Here is a 20,846-nt window from a genome sequence, read left to right on the forward strand (position 1 = left end):
ACAATATTGAGCGAACAAATGGTAACGTTGGGGAGGAGTTCGTGGAGTACGCTCCCTAAAAACGTTAATAGCTGCAACCCAACACGACTCCTTTTAAATCACACTTCTCTCAGCACCTGCCAAGAAGGTTAGAAACCCACGTTGCATTGCCTGACTGAAGAGGGATAACTACAAAAAATACTAATTATCCTGCCTGTGCAGTGTCTTACAGAAAATATCGCTAGATTGGAAAATAATCCGATTTTTACGTCACACAAGTCAGTTTCAAGGTAAGCCTGTTAAAGCTATTAAAAATGAAGGTTTGGCATTCTACTTTTATGAGAAAAAACTTTGTTGTAATTTATAAATGCATAATCGATAGTGTATAGTTCCTGCGTGACTTCAATAGTTTGGTATGTGAGTCTGGTGGTCGGATCCGTTTTTAATCGCTCCAGTTGTGTAGTGTAAACGGGGACGTGGGTGTGCAGGGTGTTGAGCCTCCCTATAGAAGTGGACCTGAAGACAACAGCAGTAAAGAGACTTGATCACTATTTGTATGACTAATTGATGAAGCGTAAGAATTAAGTAAGGAAGCAAGTTCTTTTCATAACTTTAATAATGTTACAGTTTTTTAGTTAACTTTTTTTGTTGACACGAAAGTGTTCGCCCAAGAAGCTCTGGCAGAAACATTAGCTAGCGAACCAAGCTAGCTGTGCTTAACGGTAATGGGTCAAGTCGTTCAGAATGGAAAAGTTATAATTTCAGCGACTCTGAATAAAAAAAAATATATATTGTCTTGTGTTCAAATACGTCATTAAACACGTGATATTATTCACTATAATTACATTCACTACAAAATTCTGCTTAGTAATACTGTACGTATGTAAACACTAGTGAGTGCGTGTGCAGGCAGGACTGACGCGGTTCTGTTTTGTGTATAAATATTATTGTAGTTGTATGGCCTTCCCACCTTCCCTCATGTGTACTGTCCATTCATGATTACGAGTTCAACGTCGAAAGATCTGACATTCCCCTTATTTTGTCCACAAACAAGCACTGGGTTTTAGTGTGTGGTGAGCGGTCTCTTTAAAATGATTCGTTTTGATGTTTGGACTTAAGATGGACAGAAATGACCAAATATTCTTCTCATCTGAAAGTAGAGTTAGGGTTAGGGTCCTACAGTAGTATGCCAACACAAAACGGTTCCACTTCTCCATACTCTATGTTAAGTGTAATGTTAACCGGTCTAATTGGAGGCAGTAAAATGCTTCTACAGGAAAGTTGCTAGGATGTCAGACCTGAATCCCGAGGGGGGTGGGGGTGTGGAAACCAGTCTTTCCCTGATCCTCAGCTCTAAAAAACATAACAGAGTCAAAACTGCGTGTTTAACTCATGCACTACATGGGTTCTAAACTGAACTTTTTAGTTTGGGGTCTAAATCTATGTCTAGTATATGTTTGCAAGAGCACTACATAGCATATTTTGCAGGCTCATTCTTGTGCAGCCCTCTTGATCTTGGGGTTGTTTTATGTATTTTCACTATTTCTGTGGAATTTCAATATTTCTCCTAAACTGATATTTGGACTGGACATGCTCCGAGCTGAACTACATGCATGGGTGGTATTAGGCCCTGCTGTGTAGACAAATGGGTGTGACTTTATTAGGTGGTGCAAGTAAATCAGTGTCTATATATGTTTTATCTAGATGCCCAGTGAATCAATTCATAGTTGATTGCTTCTTTATTGTGTCACATATCAGCCTATTTTTCCTTCACCACCATAGCTCAGGAATTCTTCTAGTGCTGACAGGCTCGCTAATATTTTAACACGCTGCTCATAAAAACAGTCAGTGCTTCGTCCATTATGTGTCCTTGTTAATACTTGCACTAGTGGTGAGCACTTCATTACTCAAAGAAGCTTTCCAGAAACAAGTCACTGTGTGAGCTACTGCCACCCTGAAAGTCACCTGACGCTCTCCATCAGAAGCATGGGGAGACTCTGACCTGGACCTGGTGTAGCCTGTTGGCTTAAGTCCTAGTGGACATTCAGACGGATGTGACCTTGCCACAGCTGCCCTGGTCTGGACATTAACTCTGTTTCAGGGCTTTGCATGTTTGTTTTGGTTCATGGTTTGTGTATTGTAACTTCGGCTTGACTCATAATTACAGGTACTCAAAGATTACATCAGGTGCTTTCATCATTACTGTAATGAAAGTTTTATATGATATTTGAAAGGGTGTTAAACATGTATCTTCATTGCTGCAGGGATATTTACACCATGTCATGATACGGCGTGTGTTGGTTTGTGAATGTAAAGGTTAACAAAGGTTTCAAAAGTAAAGCTAGCAGGCCACATGCACACATACCTAAAGATTTATACTATGTACAGCAGATCCTGATCAAAATGACAACTGTTATGTAGAAGTGTATAATGTTCGCTCACAAGGCTGAGGACAGACGTCTCTAACCAACCAGGACTGTGAAGTGTTGGGGGGCGGGTGGGGGAAATCACCTATAAGAGGCACGCCCCCTTTTTTCTGAGAATACAACATTACAATAGCTTTTAACTTTAAGTTTGTTGCAATACCGTTTAATACTTCCTTCTTTCAGTACTGAGAATGATTGATTTACAGCTTCAGGACAAAACAGTAGCAATAATTACGATTTTATTTGCATGTTTAGAATTCTTCAAAGTGACCCAAGCGAAATCATGTGATGGTTGACGAACACCATAACAGAACCTAGAACAGTGATTGGTGAACAGAGCTCCACACCCCTGCTCTTCCCACCAACCTAATTTAGCCAGACTGTGTGTGCGCACATGTGCATGTGTTTTAGGTACGCAGGTTGCCCTGGCTGAAGATGTTGTGTACCCTACACAAGCCTGTTCCACCGCCCAGCCGGAGTGCATCTGAATTGATTTATATTCCTCATGTTTTTCCATGCTCTCTACACACAGATGCCACACATAGCCCCTCATATCACCTTAGTGGAATGTCATGGGGTGTTTTGTGCTCTCGAGTGTGTGGGTGGAGCTATCTGGCACAGCACTGGCCTGCTATTGGCCCTCTTCGCTTTCAGTGACACACTGACTCCATAAAAAATGCAGTGAACATGAAAATATTTCAGATATTCGATTTTAGTAAGGCCAGGGGATTTCTGATGGGGGTGCATTCCCAATCTCTTTTCCAGGTGTGGAGTCCAGCAACTGTGTGCCATCCAGGTGGGCAATGTGAACACGGGGCATTTGCAATTTCTCAGAAGGGTTTCAGATGTTAGCAGATGCACGAGCACGTGGGCAAACACACATAGTCTGTCTGGAATATTTGGTCCATGTGATGTGCCAGTGTTCTATTTGTAGGTGGATGGTGGGAGTGTGAGGGAGGTGTGTACAGGCAGAGCTTCAGTGATTGGCTAGCCTGTCTGTCTTCCAGCAGGTGATGCACGTGCTGCTGTAACCCCTGTTTGCTCCTTGTTTCTATACTAGTGGCCCTTGGGACCTTGACTCCACCCTTCTGGACAAGACACTATTAGATATATTTCTGTGAGCCCGGTGCAGCTGAATCATGAGTACCATTAATTCAGATAGCTGCCGTTTGGCCTAAGTGTGGGATTTGCATTTTTCTGCAGATGTGGCGATGTCTACTTTAACCGGTAGCATTAACAGGAACCTTGTTGTGGCTGCTGAAGTCTCGAGCGCCTCCTTTGTAATGGTCTGACGGAGCAGCTGCAGGGATTTACTGAATTAGAGCCCCAGTCGAATTTCAGTGTGGTGCCTCTGGCATTACGTCACACCAGAAGTTTGTAAAACTGGGTGAAAGAGTGTGACTGCGTGTTCACAGGCAGGCTGTGGCCAGACCACACTGTGCATGTCTGCCTAACGTGCTGTTAAAGTGAGAGAGAGAGATTCTTATGGTGCATGGCACTGACACGTCTGACCTATTTTCAACCTATGAGTAGCCTATTGTGGAGCTGGCTGCATGTGAAGGGACAAATAGGATATATTGGCCCCCAGGAGAAAACCAAGAAGGTCATCACCTCCTCGACAGCGGAACTTTCCACTAAGGTTATGGCATGATATACACAGATTCAGATATGTGTACAGATATGATACTTCAGATATGGTCCAAGGGACCGCTGTGTCACACAATGATGACAGTTGTTTTACTATCCAACATTTGTTAATCTTCTCTTCATCAAGATGTAATAAAGAAAATAAAGAAATGTTCTTGCTGTGGATATGACACCCAACAAGTAGCCTATTTTAAAAACTCTTCTCACAACTTACTTGCTGTTTTCCTACAATCGTTTGTTTATTTATTATTATGTTGCAAGTGTAACCTATTAAAACTAATTGTAAATTACATCTAGATATAATTAAATAACAAAATGTTTTTTCTGTCCTTCCTGCTTTGTCATTGTATACAAGCAGTACTCTCGTGTCTCTGGCCACATCGGTACGTAGAGTAGTGAATGTCTCAGAACAGGACAGACCAGCCTCTGTGGGCCCTCCGCCTTGGTGAACTGTTCAACGTAATGGATCTTTCCACGTTGCCCAATCCTGCAGGAAACAGTGCAACGCTCAAGGCATTCAAGCCCTCAGATTGCCTTTGTGTACAGTGGGTATTGTAGTCAGAGAGTTTGGTGGTGATATAATCCAGCTGGCGCTGCGTTTTCTGCAGGGTTCTTCTCCACCAATCAGAGCTGGTGTCAGTGGCTCAGAGCTCCTGACTGTTCCGTAAGTGCTTGTGAGGTACATTCTCCCGCTGGGAGGATTGTTTGCGCGCTCCCTGCCATCTTGCGTGAATGGACGTGAATGGCGTTGCGCTGGTGAGAAGTGATTCTGACAGAGCTGGAATTTGTGCAGCTGCGTTCTTCTTTCTCGGCATCCTTCAGACCTAGAAGGACGACGTGTTTGTTTCGCTTCAGCGCTGTACGGCAAATGGGTGTAATGGGTGAAAAATTAGATCAAACAGTCGTATGTCAGAAAAGCTGACGATCACAACAAAGTGAGTTAGAAACACAACAAACACAATATCACAATAACTCAAGGACCACAAAAAACTCTGGTATCTAGCACAGGAAGGTCATTTCTTCGTCAGCCAAAGTGTTAAACCTCCACACAGCATCTGCCATTAGTCATGTTCTTCTGCTCCCTTAGATCGACTACACGGGTGAAGTGAGAGATCCGATCAGGCCTGGCGTAGACGGGATCAGCACACAACATGGTTTTACAGAAGCTCCTGGGCTTTGGCAAGCAGCTCCTGCGCGTGAAGGTCGTGGACTGCAGCTCTGACGACTCCCGTCTGGCCCGCTGCCTCAACACCTTCGACCTGGTGGCGCTGGGCGTGGGCAGCACGCTCGGCGCCGGCGTCTACGTGCTCGCCGGGGCAGTGGCACGGCAGAACGCCGGGCCCGCCATCGTGCTCTCTTTCCTCATCGCCGCTCTGGCCTCGGTGCTGGCCGGTCTGTGCTACGCTGAGTTTGGTGCCCGGGTACCCAGGACGGGCTCAGCGTATCTCTACAGCTACGTGACCGTGGGCGAGCTCTGGGCCTTTATCACTGGCTGGAATCTGATCCTCTCCTACATCATTGGTAAGACCTCACACAGATGCTGTATGTATCAACCGGTGACTGAATATGAAGTAATGCTTCATAAAATGAACCATTTCTTTTTATTAAGCCTATTTTCTGATTCCGTCTCACTTGATTATTGTCTCTCTGTAATAAAATGTTGTTATACTTATCAAACAAGCAGTTCCAATGCAAAGGTCAGTTATTCTATGTCCTCTCTGCTGGACAAAGGTACGTCCAGCGTGGCTCGGGCTTGGAGCGCCACTTTCGACGGGCTGATCGGCAGACACATCGAGCACTTCTGTCGGCAGTACATGAGCATGGACGCTCCGGGCGTGCTGGCTGAATACCCGGACATGTTTGCTGTGGCCATCATCATGTGTCTCTCAGGTACCGTCAGGGACTCCTCGCCCCTCACAGACGGGGACAGTCATTCCTGAAACCCTGTCCCTCACGTGCTCCGGGCACGTTTATTTTCGCCGAAAAGCTGTAGAGCGGGTGTCGGATTATACAAACAGCAATGTTATGAATGTAATTTCACTGCTGATAATAAACATGAGCGGAAATGGTGAAATAGCCGTTGTGACTTGGACAGATATGTATTGTTTTCCAATTGCCTTCTGCCATCCTAGGCTTGCTGGCTTTCGGGGTGAAGGAGTCCGCCATGGTGAACAAGGTGTTCACTTGCGTTAACGTCCTGGTGTTGCTGTTCATGGTGCTGTCGGGCCTGGTCAAAGGCACGCTCAAGAACTGGCACCTGGTCCCCGAGGAGGTGCTGAACAGAACCAACTCCTCGGGTTTCAAGTGAGCGGCAAGCATGCACCTCCGCTTCTCGTCTTCATCGAACTCCTTCACAGCATGTGTTGCCTAACGAATTTATCAGCAAGTTTACAGCTGATTGAGTGATGAAAGGAAGCGTTTGGTGGTGGGCCACTGGGTAGCTGTGTATTATGTACACAGTATTATGATCATTGGTATCTCATATGGCCCCTGCTTTTAAGAATAACAAGCAGAACATCTTCATGTTCTGGTCTTTCCCATCCTGAACAGCATGTCGGAGCCTGAGGTGTCGCCAGAGAGTCTGGGTGCGGGCGGCTTCATGCCTTTTGGCCTCAGCGGCGTCCTGTCGGGGGCCGCCACCTGCTTCTACGCCTTTGTGGGCTTCGACTGCATCGCCACAACAGGTGAGCGTGTTCACGACGGGCAGTGCAGGTGTGGGCGTTCACCCCGTGCCCATTAGATGCCCAGCAGTGCCGTTTGTGGTGCCCCGTGTTTGTTAAACTAATGTCTGTGAGATGTCTGTGAGGGACCGGCGGAAGCTGCCGGAATGTTATTACTGCACCAGAGAGGTGTAAATGGTGCTAGTGGGCTCCACAGTACATGTTTGCGCTCCGCTTGCACTGGTCTCTGACCTTCCAACCATAGCTGGAGGTACGTGTGAAGGTTGTGGCATGATTGTAACTGACTCCACCTGATACTTTCTCCCAGCGATTTCTAACCCCCCCCCTCCTCCCACCCCTATGTCACAACCTTCACTGTATACACCCCTATGTTTTCCACCCTCTGATTGGAGGAAGCTGTTTTACAGGTGGCTGTGCATGTGTTGCTCGCCAGAGAGACCTGGCGTGTTTAGGACGGCTCCATAAACCCACCCCCACACTCAGCTCCATTTTATAAACGTATTCTGCCTTGCACATGGGCTTTGTCATTTTGGCTAGAATTTATTGGCATCCATGCTTCACAACATCTAGAGCGAAAAAGGTTGTACTACAGACTGGGCAGCAGAATACAGCCACACAGACCCTTCTTTGGCTTTCCAGACCATCTTAGTGTCACATGCATTACATATCAACAGACATCGAGATGTTCTGAGTCACTCACTATCAAAGGTTATTACTGTTTTCACTACATGTTTGTAGTGAATTTCTCACTGACCTTATTCTCACTTAGATATTAATAAAGATTTGGGTTTTCCCATAATTAGGTTGAGCCTAATGTTGTACATCTTAGGAAATAGCACAGCATTAAGACCAATAGAAAAACAAACATATGTCAAGAGATCTAAAATTGACAATGGTTAATTTATTATTACATAGTCCTGTTGAATTCCAAGTGTCTCCATCAAAGGCTTCTGTGTCCACAGAGTCTAGCTGATCACTATGTCGCTTCTTTGTGTGGGAACGTTTGTCTTTTAGCACAGAAGGCCAGATGTATGTTGGAGAGGAGCTGAGGCCTCCAGGAAGGGCAGCATGGTGCATGCTTGATAAACAGAGATTAATACTGAACTGGCCTTTTCACTTGAGGTAGCAGATGTGTTTTGAGAATCTGTAGTCTCTTCTTTTACTGTCTCATGACCTTCATGCCTCCATGGGTGAAGACCTGTAGACTCCATGGGCGAAGACCTGTAGACTCCATGGGCGAAGACCTGTAGACTCCATGGGTGAAGACCTGTAGACTCCATGGGCGAAGACCTGTAGACTCCATGGGCAAAGACCTGTAGACTCCATGGGCGAAGACCTGTAGACTCCATGGGCGAAGACCTGTAGACTCCATGGGCGAAGACCTGTAGACTCCATGGGCGAAGACCTGTAGACCCCATGGGTGAAGACCTGTAGACTCCATGGGCATAGACCTGTAGACTCCATGGGCGAAGACCTGTAGACTCCATGGACGAAGACCTGTAGACTCCATGGGCGAAGACCTGTAGACACCATGAGTGAAGACCTGTAGACTCCATGAGTGAAGACCTGTAGATTCCATGAGTGAAGACCTGTAGCACAAGTCCTTTGTCAAGATTTAATGCTGTGAAATAATTTTAGATTTTGTAAAATTTGATTAATAGCAAAATAAGTAGAATGGTGACTCTCCAACTTCCCCATAAAATGGCCACTTTCCCCTCCATCGTCCTCCTGCACAGAGCTTTAGTGAGAGTAGCCTACTGTCGGGATGTTTGAGCTCTGATCGCTTTGGAAAGATCATTTTGTGCTAGGAGCTGGTGTGGCAGCTACCCACTGAAGTGATGTAAACCAGCTGAATTCCAACCCTGACTGGCTGGATCTTCATGACACGTCCAGAAGAGAACGGCAGCCGTTCTGGACTCTGCACATGTGTGTGTGCTTCAGCTGAATCAAATCACAATCGCTCCTCCATACATAACCCCCATACTGCATAGTGCCATACTCACCGTCTCGTTTTATTTCTTTTATGACCTGCTACGCCAGTAAGAACATTCCGGGTTGTTTTTTTTTGCACATACGTCACTTAAATGTCTTCCTAGGTGAGGAGGTGAAGAACCCCCAGAGGGCCATTCCCATCGGGATCGTCTCCTCTCTCCTCATTTGCTTCGTGGCGTACTTTGGCGTGTCTGCCGCCCTCACCATGATGATGCCGTACTACATGCTGGACAAGAACAGCCCGCTGCCCGTGGCCTTTAAGTACGTGGGCTGGGATGGTGCCACCTACGCCGTGGCTGTGGGCTCCCTCTGCGCCCTCTCCACCAGGTAGGCGCCCACACCACACGCCGCGTGCAGGGACCATGGAGGTTGCGAGGTTTTGGCACCACCACCCCTCTTCCTCTCCTCCTTCTTCTCCTCCTTGTTTCAGGAGATTACGGTCTTCTCTGTAATCACTTATGGCCAAATGCCCCCATTTGTGGCCAAATGTCCTACAAATTTGAAAAAGAGCCAGGTGTTTTTTTTTGTATTTTTGGATGGTTCCGGTCACCCTTTTTAAAGTCCGATCTGTTTCATGGTACTTTATGGGGACACACGTCCTCTGTTTATTTTGTTGCCACGCTGCAGAAGGGATTTCGTATATGACATATTTACAAGCGAATTTGTTGCAGTCTTTCTGCTAATGAGAAAAACGTGGCCTGGCCTTTGATCTGCTTGGTGGGCGGGGCCTGTTTGGTGGGCGGAGCTTGGAGAGGACAGAAGGAGGAGACTGGGATGGGGCCCTGCTCTCATTGCATGCGTGAATTCTGCTGTACGTGTATATATCTGTCCTAGGATGAACATATGAGATGTTTTCTAAAAATATGCAGTGAAATATGGCAGGCAGAGTTGAGACATAAATCACAGTTATGTAAATGGAAGTAATTCAGTGCCAAGTGTGGTAATGATGCCAAACACCAGCCACAAATCTTTCCAGTATTTAGGGAACGCTATAGAGGTTGAACTGTTAAGTATTACTACTTTATTTTAGATTCGAGCAATGTATGGAGTTCCTCTTAAACACTCTCTTGAACCAGTTCTATGAAATGCTCTACAGTTCTATGAAATCAAGTTACATTTAAAACATGTGTTTTTTCGTTATACATTAACCACTGATGTTACTGTTGCATGAGGGCTGTTGCATGAGGCCTGTGTTAAACCTTCCAGAACTGGCATGAAGTACAAAGCTGTTACTACTAGATCATTTGTGGTCATTTTATGAAGTCTAGCTCTTTGAATGTTGAGACACCAGAGATACCAGCCCTGTATGTCTGTATGTCTTTTCTGTATTTCTGTGCTGAGTAATCTAGTCATTTATTTGTTATGTGTCAGAGTGGGTGGGTGGTTGTTTGTGGCATTTGTGCCATGAACGATGTGTATGGGTATGGGTCTGTGGCGCTACACTGATGAAACCAGCAGCAATGCCACCTGCTGGTTGGGTTTCATCACTGACTGTCAATGCACTGTACCATAGGACAGGAAATGCAATTTGTCACTCTTTGACTTGCATGGCATGGCCTGTTTCTCCTCCCTCATCTCTCATGCCAGCCTGATTGGTGCCATGTTCCCAACGCCCCGGGTCTTATGGGCAATGGCAGACGACGGGCTGCTCTTCAAATACATGGCCGAAATAAGCCCGAAAACCAAAACCCCCTTACCTGCTACTATAACGTCAGGGCTTGTGGCAGGTGAGAATGGCTCTTAACACTACTAACACATACTGGCCTTGTGTTTGAGTCAGTCTAGTGACACTGCTGTGCCCTGACTGTCAATGTGCATACAGTACCTAGGTGTGTGTAGTTGGTGCGGGGTTGGGGGGGGGGGGGGTCTGTTATCTGTTTGTTTTTCCTTTTGGGTGGGTCAGAACGTTTTTACCACCTGAAGGCATGTTTGCAAATGGTCGACTCCATGTCCCCATGCCTATTTTTTTATTTCTGCTCACCTTTCTGTTTTTGTTTTGTCTACCATGATGTACATTTCCGCCCAACCCCCTCCCCCCCAATTACCCCCCACCCCTGCACTCCCCACACCCCCATTTTCCCATGCCCAGTCTCCTGGGTTCCATGTTCCCTCTCCCACGTATCGTATTTGCCATGGCCCGAGACGGTCTCCTCTTCTCTTTTCTGGCCAACGTGAGCGAGAGGAAGACGCCCATCGTTGCCACGGTGGCCGCAGGGGTCATGTCCGGTAAGGACAGAGAGCGCCACAGCGAACGTGGGACACCTGCTCTTGTAGTCATAGTGACGGAGCTAACTGCCTTACAGTTTACACCACAAACAACATCACAACTGTGGGAAATATGTTATGAACCCTTGGAATGATCTAATAATGAGTTTGAATTAAAATTAAACACACAATATTTCATAGTGCCAGGTCTTTGTTGAACCACCAGTTGAAGGTCACTGATGGAAAAATATGTAAATGTTTAAGATGATCTTTTAGAAAGATGCTCATTTAAAGTCAGAATCTTCTAATCAGTTCAGGTGTCCATCAGGTCAGCCCAAAATTATATAATTTTGGTAATCTGCTCTTAACTATTGAATTTTCTTTCGGTGTAGATTGGCTCGATTTTAATTTTAAAGTACCTCAATGGAAGGGTTTTTTAATCAGTATAAGTTTACAAAAGGTTTTCTAAAATCTTCATTTCACAATCAGCTTACATAAGGCAACAAAATAAGTGCATGAACACTCAGAACACCCTCACACCCCTGATGAAGAACCTTAAAGTTTAAACTAAGGATCTGCACTGGTTGAACTTGACAGTGACTTTGAATTCGATAACAAACTGGATGTTCTGTAGTTTGCACAGATGAGACAAAAGTTTAGATTTTTTTGGATAGCTGTTAACATGACATTGATTCAAAACAGGATCAGATCAACATCACAGAATGATAAAATCAGAACTGACATTTTAGAATGGGTAAAGTCACGGTCTCAACCTTTACCACCACTGAGACAGCGTTCAGCGAAGCCATCCAAAAATATACAATCCAGAGCCATTTGGGTATAGAATTGGCCCAAAAACATCTTCCACCGAGGGGTGCCACCAGGGATTTGGGCCCCATAAAAAAATGAACAAAATGTAGCTAATGTACCAGTGCGTCTTCTCTCACCAACGGCCCAGGTCTGATTAGCCGCTTCAGAAAAGGTTTGATTAATGTTATTGCCAATAAATGTAATAAATGTATAACGTACATTTTCCATCGATAACCTTAACTGATTAAAACATTTGTTAAGAAAAATATATGGCACTATAAAATATTGTGCATATTGTTTGTTAAAGAAGTCTGTATTTTTTATGAAAAAAGATATGATGTCAGGGGTTCCTTAATGTATTACTCAAAATTAATATACGTTATAGCTTGCATTATACATTAGTGATTCATGCTGTTTTTATGTTCAGTGCTGAAGCTTTATACTGTGAGCTAATGCAGTTCCTTGGAAACTGCTACGCAGCATGGACAGTTGTGTTCCATGACATTACAGTCAAAAGGAAACAAAGATAAAGACAAGGTCACCCACTCTGCCCTTTTCTGGGCACTGCACAGCTTTTTGCTGGATTTTACTGGTGTTCCCAATCCTTGGAACCTCATAAGGGCAATTTACTATAGACATTAATGATGATATGTACTCTAGAAAATGTTGCCGGTGACACTTGATGACATGGAACGCTATTAATAGATTTCTGTTTATCCAGAAACACAGTTTGTGGTGGCAGAAATGTTTATTCATTATGGAAAATGTTATTTCTGATTGTAATAAGGCTTGTAATAAGACTGATAATGATTCATTTTGATGACTCCATTTTACCAGTAAACAAATGTCCTGAGCTGTTTCAGTACTGTAGATGTTGTGTGGATGAGTGTGGGCCCAGAGGGTGAGCCGTGGGCACGAGCACTCCTCCTCTGGACTAAGCGTTGCGTGTGTTTCGTGTGTGTCTCCACCTGCACCTTCCCTGCACTGTCCTGGCAGCCATCATGGCTTTCCTGTTCGACCTAAAGGATCTGGTGGACCTCATGTCTATTGGCACACTCCTGGCTTACACCCTGGTTGCCGCTTGTGTACTGGTGCTCAGGTGAGCCTGCTCCCACGCACACACACACGCCCTGATGCACCAGTAAATACTCTTCTGGAGTGTGAAAGGAACACAGGCTATGTTTGAGGATTTTTATAAAGGAATGGTTAAAGACAATATTATATCATCACCACAAGGTAGCACAAGATCAACAATCATCAACTAGAATATTTCTTGTGTCTTTTTAGCCTGAAAATGTTTTGCAAAATCATACAAAACGTACCTAGAAATGCACCACATTCGTCCTGCTTAAACACAGTGGCCCACTTTGCTGGCGGGGGAGGGGGGGCACAGAGTCTAAGTGTGTGCTGGGGTTTCAGGTATCAGCCGGACAGCCCTTCTACTGCGTACCACATGGCCAACACGCACGAGGAGCTGGAGCTGCGTGACTCCTTCAGTGCGGCGAGCATGGGCATCCTGCCTGGCGTGGAGGAGCGATTCAGCCTCGCCACGCTGCTGTCCCCCAACAACCCGGAACCGTCTGGCCTGTCCGGCTCCGTCGTCAACGTCTGCGCGAGCCTGCTCGGTATGGCATGAGGGAGGAGAGCTGACATTGCTGTCTGCTGCTATTTCTAGGCCTGTTATTATCGGAATGGCATTGCGTTGCCCATAAGTTTGTTTCCAGGAGACGTGTGTATCCACAGCTTTTGTTCCAACCAAAGATTAATCACTGATTGCATAACCGGGTGTTCTTTTGGTCATACAGCTCAGAGTAAAAGTGTAAAACTGAAATTAAAATGATCTGACCGTCATCTAAGTCCATTAACAGCGCACACAACATTTCAGTTTGTCAGTCTGTTCACACGCGACTTTTCACACGAGTGTGTTGGCCGCAGGCTTCCTGATCCTGGCTTTCTGCGTTTTGGCTGTGCTCGGGGGCCATAGCGTCTGGAGCATCTCCACCTTGAGCGTGATGGCCATCTTCTGCCTCCTTCTCACCCTCATCATCTGGAGACAGCCAGAGAACAAAAGCAAACTCTCATTCAAGGTCCGTGGCCGGCCCGAGCCCACACCTTCCCGCCTCCGCTCATTTGGAGAGGTCTATTTGAGGACGTGTTATAGTTTCGCATTATTTGTTATGATGACCTTTGACCTCTGTTCGCAGGTGCCACTTTTACCCTTCCTCCCTGTGGTTAGCATGTTTGTCAACGTGTATCTGATGATGCAGCTGGACAAGGGGACGTGGATGCGTTTCGCCGTGTGGATGTCCATCGGTGTGTGTCACGCCCCACACGGCATCTTCCACTGACAACAAAACTTTCCATATTTTGCTTTTGCCACATGTTTCAAACGTATTTCTCACTCTGGTCTGAATAGTTTATGCTGTATATTACTATACTGTATACCCCACTATGAACCCAGTGCAAAAATGCAAAGGCAGTAAGTAGAAACTGGTAAGAACTGCATGTAGAAATCTCTGGTTTCGTAGAGCCAGTTACAGTGACATGATCATGTGTGGCGGTGACTTTACTCCAGTGTCTCTCTGCGTTTCAGGCCTCGCTATCTATTTTGGCTATGGTATATGGCACAGCTCGGAAGGTGCTCTGGGTCACTCTAGTCCCGATGAGGAATCTGACACGTGTAAATCGATCTGCACCCACGACAGGGATGCCACGTCTCCCGAGAAAGAGGCCTTCCTCTGCACCAGACTGGAAGACAGGAGCGAGGAGGATGGCGTGTTCTGAAGCAGAGCACCTGCACGACCGCCTCTCTGATCCATGACTGTAGGGGGCGCCAGAGAGCCCAAGCTATTATTGCACTTAGTTTGGGCAAGACAGCACTGTGGCTGATTAGCTGTTTCACTTCCTTGTAAGGAAGTCTGGAAATGTAGCTAGGGGCTCTTCTTGGCTAGTGATTTGCCTCTGGAATTCTGACAACTCAGGAATTTGTACCCAGCTTTGAATTATTTTTAGAAACCAAAGAGTCAAATAACAATTACTCTAGATGAGAAGTGTATTAATTGTCAGGAGAGGTGCTGTTAATTATTGTGACAGTGTCTTCTTCAGGACAAAGCAAAGTTAAAACTGCATTCATTATCTGATTTCACATTCACCACTGTCTTAACAGAGCAGTCAATATTACAGAAAATATAAAAATAACAAATTCAGGGACCGTTTGCTTTACCAGTTTAGTGTGTTTAAAAAGGCCACAGCATACATATCCTACATTACTGTAAAAAGTAAAACAAAAATAATCTGTTTGGGACTGTTACTGCCATCTGGTGGAGCGGTAGAGAAAGCACACACGGAATGTGCATTTCCTTTCTGTATCCTGAGTGGTGTTCTTATAGTTCTGGGTACTTTTTCCTTCTCATAGACTTTGCCTTGTATTGCTTTTCAAGCTTACTATGTTATAGCCAGTCTCGGATTGAGAATATTGGAAGAGAGTTGCTTTTAGGGCTAAAATGGTCGTGTTCAAGTGATCAATGTTTTCCAAAAGCACAAACCTGTTTATTATTGTTTCAGGTGTTGCTTATATGAATGAAGAATATTTGAAGATATTCACATTTCTTTTTACCATTGAGATAAACATTTGAATTTTAATATTAATATCTGCCCTTGTGTGCAGTGAGAATTTTGATTTGTTAAATCAAATGGTTTGTACAAAGTAGTGTGATTACTTCAGTACATTTTCCCCAGTACATTTTACCTACAAATTGAGATGCCATGTCTTATTTCAGTTATGTGAACATATAAAGGCCATGTCCTTGTGTACAGTAGTTTAAGAATATAAAAATCACGCTTTTGACATGAGCTATTAATCAAGCAGTACATAAAACCTGCAGTGTGCACTATACATATTGTGTACATTATATTTGTTCATATTCTTTGCAGTAAAAATTATTGTAAATTCAAAATGATGTTTTAAATAGCCAAAACAAACATATAGATGGAGACGTTTCAGTCTTTTTTGCTAAATGTTTATTGATAAATGAATGAAAAAGGACTGCTGTTTGTCATCCATAATCTGGTTGTGGGGCTGGTCCTGAAAACATTTGCAGCACGCGCCTCTAAACGCTTACGAGCTTGTAAAGGAAACCGCATGGTTGGGCTTCTTAATGCGGAGGTATTTCACACCATTTTATTCCCCTTGAAGTCCTTAGTCCTTTAGCATCGACTGAACTTTCAAAGCTAGTTTTGCAACACGCTGTGAATCTATTGTCCCCCTGTGTAATGTGATGTTTACAATATCTAACGAGCTCTTCGCTATTGTAAAGCGTCCTTGTTTATGCCATTTCTTATGTATTTTGTATATTAAGTGTAAACGCTTGAAATGGTTAAAAACTACGTTTTGTGCTATAGCTTGACAGTTTTTTCCTTGTTTTATGTAGGCTACTGCTGTAAATAAAGCTTTTTGTGATAATTGATCTGTCTTCTTTGCATGAAGTATTGTAACTCGTTACCTTTTAAATAATAGCTGTTACTGTGTTAAAATGAAAGAAAAAGGCAAGAAAAAAGCGTTTTGCAAACTGCTGCAGTAAATGATAGGCTGGAGAATAAACTGGCGCTAAAATCTCAAAAGATGTGTTTTTTTTGTTTGTTTGTTTTGTTTTGTTTTTTTTTACCCTTGTTTAACCAGGAAAATGGTGTCGGAGAAGTTAGATGTGGAGGTAAGTTAGTTTTAAAAATACTTATACCGTTGCTATGGTACTTAAAACTGATAGTTTTTATGGTTTAGTAAGAGACTTTGCTCAAATTATACGATAAGACTACAGTGCGTTATATTGATTTTTCGTGAATTTTTGGGACCGCAGCCATTGTTGATGTTGACCATAGCATTTTATATTTCACCAGAACATGGAAGTAAAGTCCAAAAAAGCTACTGTATATTTCACCAGAAGATGGCAGTGTATACTATACGATATTATACTATACTATAGCGGTATGGCAGTGTATTCCATACCTGATATGTATTATACCTCTGTATTATTATACCTCTGTATTATACCTCCATGAATGTTGTAAATGTCATTTGCCCACGTTTTTTTATTTGCGCTTTAATTTGTAAATGTGTTTATTTTTTAGATTTATATCCCCTTGTCCTGTCTGCACTACACAAGAGAGACACTCCTGCTGTTAAAGTTACTTTTACTTAGTTTTAGTACATTTTCAATGAGATACTTTTAACTTGAGTAGATTTTTAGACCAGTAAATTTACTTGTACTTAAGTAAAGTTTAAATTTAAGTAAAGAATATTTTATTACTCTTTCCACCAGTGAATATTTCTTTATTACGATCCATTAGGCTCCCGTCCTGTATGGGCTGTATGTTTAGGAGTTTCCACTTACCTCCTGTTGCCTGGTTGTTTGTTCTTTGACCGCTGGGGGACGCTGTCGACCCACTAGCGGTCTCATTGCCCTGCGCACACCTTGGAGGAGAGAAGGTGGGCAGGAATAAAAAGATGCTTCGCGGCAAGCATCGTTCCGGTCTGGATTTTCTCCCGTCATCCCATGGAGAGCGTATGCGCTCGGGCAGGAGACGAGCGGGTTTATAGGACGCCGAGGTTTGTGAAGGTAAGTGACCAGTTACTGCTCAAAGCCGCCAGGTTCGGATCCCCCAGTGCAGGGCATCGTTATGAATAGAATAATACTGATACCATTAAGTCGATTACCATTGAGTACATCGTATTCACAAGCTTCTTTTGTTGTGTGGAGCAAATTGATGAAATGCTGCTGGCTGCGTTCGTATGTATGTGCGCATACTGGAAGTCTTTGTTTCACCCTAGACGCAGACAGACTGGACGGTACCGACGCGTCCAGGCTGAGCGGCACACAAAGACGTGTGCGGCCGCTGTTTTAACTTTTTGTTGCTGTTGAACACCGATGCGCGTATATTCACAATAAAAAAAAATAGATTCAGACACGTCGCCGGTGTTTCCTGTCAAAGTTACCTAGTATTAGGCTGAAATTGTTCTAGCATCTGTGAGAAGTGTTCAGGTGGGTGAAGCTTCCTCTCATTTGATGCTCGAGATCCAGTGTATTGTTTTTCTCTCTATTTTGGCTTTACAATAAATCAGCTCTGACTAACCGGTAAAGTTAGCTGAACCGTAATCACGTAATTGTTTACTGCGCATATATTTTCACGTAAGATGCTGAGAAACACGACGGCAGTTTAAGCCTATAAAGATTCATAAGTATTCCGCTCAGTCCTTTATTGAGCAGAGCTGTCTATGTGGGACTTAACCCTTTGAAACGAAAAGCCACAGACCGCAACGACCTGCTAACGAACCCGAGAGTGGTAGAGTGTGGGAACATGTCCAGTGGACCGCTCTTTTTCCCCATATTTCACTGTATTATTTTGTTCATGTTAATAATGCAGATTCTTCCCTGCCACCCAGGTCTGGGTGAACTCCAGAACATGTCCAGTGGACCGCTCTTTTTCCCCATATTTCACTGTATTATTTTGTTCATGTTAATAATGCAGATTCTTCCCTGCCACCCAGGTCTGGGTGAACTCCAGAACTATTACAGAGCAGCAACACATGAGCAGTTGGTCCCAGGGGTCTTTGATTGACAAGTGAGAGAACTGAATTCCTAGAGAGGCTGGAGAGAGGAGAGGATGGAGAGGTTGTAAAGAAAAGGATGGCCCTCCTGAGTTATGCTAATGATCATGGGAGATTAAAGGGCTCCATTCTGTGCTCAAACTCTGATCCAGCTGCCAGTTAGTGGAATCCACTGTACAGTGGCCGTCAAGTGAGCGATGGAGATACAGAAGGTTCCCTGATGGACCCGTCAGCATGGCGGGCTACAGGAGAAACTGCACTCTGGCATGTTGTGGGTTTTGAGGTCAATATTCACAGGACCAAAGGAATAGATCCTGTCATCCAAAAAAACATGAGGTCTGTTGCATCATGGTGGGGATTCATTTCTTGGCTGCACGTTTAATCCACCTGAGCACATCACATGCCCATAAGCACCGTGATCTGATCCTCAGCTGCTCTTCCCTAGACCCGCCGATCCTGTAGGGAGATCCGTAGTGGCATGTTTTCTGTTCTCATGTTGGCTTGCTGTTGGCTTTTACCCCACTGTAGCGCTCCCTCCCCACACCTGAACCTCTAATTCCCACCTCCATCCATCTGTCACCCCCATCATTCTTGTCTAGAGTTCATCTCTTGTGCAGTTTACCTCTTGGAGCTCCAAGCTCTGCTCCTCCATCGCAAGTCAAACGATGCAAAATATCAAAATTCTGATTGCTGTTCAGTTTGTTTTAGGATGATTAAAAGGAGAGGTGAGACAGGTCCATTTTACATTTACATTTATGGCATTTAGCAGACGCTCTTATCCAGAGCGACTTACAAAAGTGCTATGTAGTTGCTTGGAATCTCCAAGGTAGAATAGATAGTCCTGAACACAAGGTACTCTAAGCTGGAAAAACCACTAGACGAAAGTCAAATGATACCTAACAATTATACCTGAATATACACATCCCCTGAGGAAAAAGACAGTAAACAATTCCTATAACCCAATTATGCACAATACCTGAGGAAAGAGACGATAAAGTACAATAGACAAAGCATAATTATGCAAAGTGCACTTGAAAGAGGTGGGTCTTCAGTCGGTGTCTGAAGACAGCAAGTGACTCCGATGTTCGGACACACAAGGGAAGTTCATTCCACCACCTTGGAGCCAGGACAGAGAAAAGTCTGGATGCTTGTCTCCCATGTGTCCTGGATGATGGAGGGATTTTATGATATTTGATGGTTGAGATTCAAGAGATGTCAGGTTAACCAGTTTAAATGGAAATTAGAAGCATCTTACACAATCAGAAACTTTTACCATGTACAGTATATGTCTCTACATTATATAAAAACCCTCCCAAACAGCTCCCTTTAAACATGCGTGTTTTATAGAGGTCTTTCTTGTGCTTGAGTTAATTTCTGCCAATCTGCTTGTTTTGTGTGGCGTAAAGCATTTAGGTAAGTGAGTACATTTGCCACAGAAACCCTCTTGTGGTAGGTGTGTATTAAGCAGCACATCCTCGTCCCAATGTACCACTCCTGGAGCTGTTCTAGCATTTTGGGACTCCACGCTTATGTCTGCTGGTGTAAGAAAGGAGTCATCGATTTCATAATGTCATGGTGCTGTTCCTCTGGCTGGTGGTGTTTGCTGAACTGCATTCTGTTTTTCTGCTAGCCGAAGTTTTGTATTTTGTGCTTATCTCTACATGATGAAAGCTTGCTTGTGCAGAACGCAAGCTCACCAGCGCTGCCTCGTTTCATCAGACGCGTAATGAAAGAGGATGAGAACAGGAAGTGAAAATGCATTTGGGTAAACACACACTCAATCATCTCCCTCAATGTCCCTCCATCTCTTAAAATCACAAATGCTAGAGTTCAGTGTATTATAAATGGGGTATTATAAATAGCACTTAGCTATGTATACTTACGTCAGCACAATCCCAAAACATTTTCATATTTGCTTTTTATTTGCTTCTCTCATTGCTGGAATGTGAAGTTATGTTTTTAGTCAGTGATTGCTCCTAAAAATAACAGATAAATATATGATGAAAAAAAAAGTCCAGTAAAACTCGCGTCTGAATTACAGTAGACCCAGCTGCCTGTTATTAACCCCCGAGTCTATTTTGAGATGTTTTCATATATAAGCATTAGCAATATCCAGATGCCTGGTGTAGATGTATCCCTGAAGGTCCTGTCTGTTCCTGAACATTGCTGAGTGCTCTGCACATAGACAGACTGGCCAGTGTTGAGAATTTGGCTGTGCATAGCAGAGCGTCCTACATTTGGAACATGTGACACAGTCACTCTGTTCAATGGATTCATGTGTGTGGCATGTGTTGCAATGCACATTGCTGGTATGAATGGAAGCACACTTCTCCGTGGACAGCCTGGGCTACCCCAGTCCCATGTGCCATCACCACACCCCGTTTAGATCTCCCAGCATGCCATTGGTCGTTGGTCTACAGTCCTTCAGATCAGGGATGCATGATATGGTTCCCTGCTCTCTCTCTGGCAGACATATTAGCTTTTGAACATACTAATTCCTTAAAT

General features: G+C 44.2%; 2 protein-coding genes across 6 annotated transcripts in view; both read left to right on the forward strand.

The window, feature by feature from the left end:
• Window positions 1–69: 69 nt before the first annotated feature.
• Window positions 70–16,317, forward strand: slc7a1a (solute carrier family 7 member 1a). Of its 2 annotated transcripts, none has more exons than XM_077019946.1 (12): window positions 70–269; window positions 5,140–5,573; window positions 5,784–5,942; window positions 6,185–6,356; window positions 6,603–6,736; window positions 8,830–9,052; window positions 10,313–10,452; window positions 12,737–12,839; window positions 13,160–13,365; window positions 13,676–13,827; window positions 13,945–14,053; window positions 14,334–16,317. In XM_077019946.1, exons 2-12 carry the CDS (start codon window positions 5,204–5,206, stop codon window positions 14,522–14,524), a joined length of 1,959 nt encoding a protein of 652 aa, XP_076876061.1. In that variant the 5' UTR covers window positions 70–269; window positions 5,140–5,203; the 3' UTR covers window positions 14,525–16,317. The 2 variants fall into 2 exon arrangements, with proteins under 2 accessions (XP_076876061.1, XP_076876062.1); XM_077019947.1 differs by lacking the exon at window positions 10,313–10,452 and adding an exon at window positions 10,815–10,951 and having other exon boundaries at window positions 14,334–16,315.
• Window positions 16,318–17,208: 891 nt separating this feature from the next.
• The window catches only part of mtus2a (microtubule associated tumor suppressor candidate 2a), a 54,147-nt gene continuing 50,509 nt past the window's right edge, over window positions 17,209–20,846 (forward strand). For 3 of the 4 annotated variants that reach the window (XM_077019949.1, XM_077019952.1, XM_077019950.1), the window contains exon 1: window positions 17,209–17,352. The gene's annotated coding sequence lies outside the window, so the exon portion shown is untranslated. The remainder of the gene's footprint in view (window positions 17,353–20,846) is intronic. The other variant, XM_077019951.1, reaches the window with a different exon arrangement.

Source organism: Brachyhypopomus gauderio, chromosome 10 (assembly GCF_052324685.1).
Source record: "Brachyhypopomus gauderio isolate BG-103 chromosome 10, BGAUD_0.2, whole genome shotgun sequence".
NCBI classification, from domain to species: domain Eukaryota; kingdom Metazoa; phylum Chordata; class Actinopteri; order Gymnotiformes; family Hypopomidae; genus Brachyhypopomus; species Brachyhypopomus gauderio.

Excerpts from the sequence above, each read along its gene's own strand:
- slc7a1a (XM_077019946.1), top strand. The coding sequence starts at position 5,204 with ATGGTTTTACAGAAGCTCCTGGGCTTTGGCAAGCAGCTCCTGCGCGTG. Across the intron at positions 6,737-8,829 it reads CGACTGCATCGCCACAACAG|GTGAGGAGGTGAAGAACCCC; the intron begins GTGAGCGTGTTC and ends ATGTCTTCCTAG. Across the intron at positions 13,366-13,675 it reads CGTCTGCGCGAGCCTGCTCG|GCTTCCTGATCCTGGCTTTC; the intron begins GTATGGCATGAG and ends TGTTGGCCGCAG.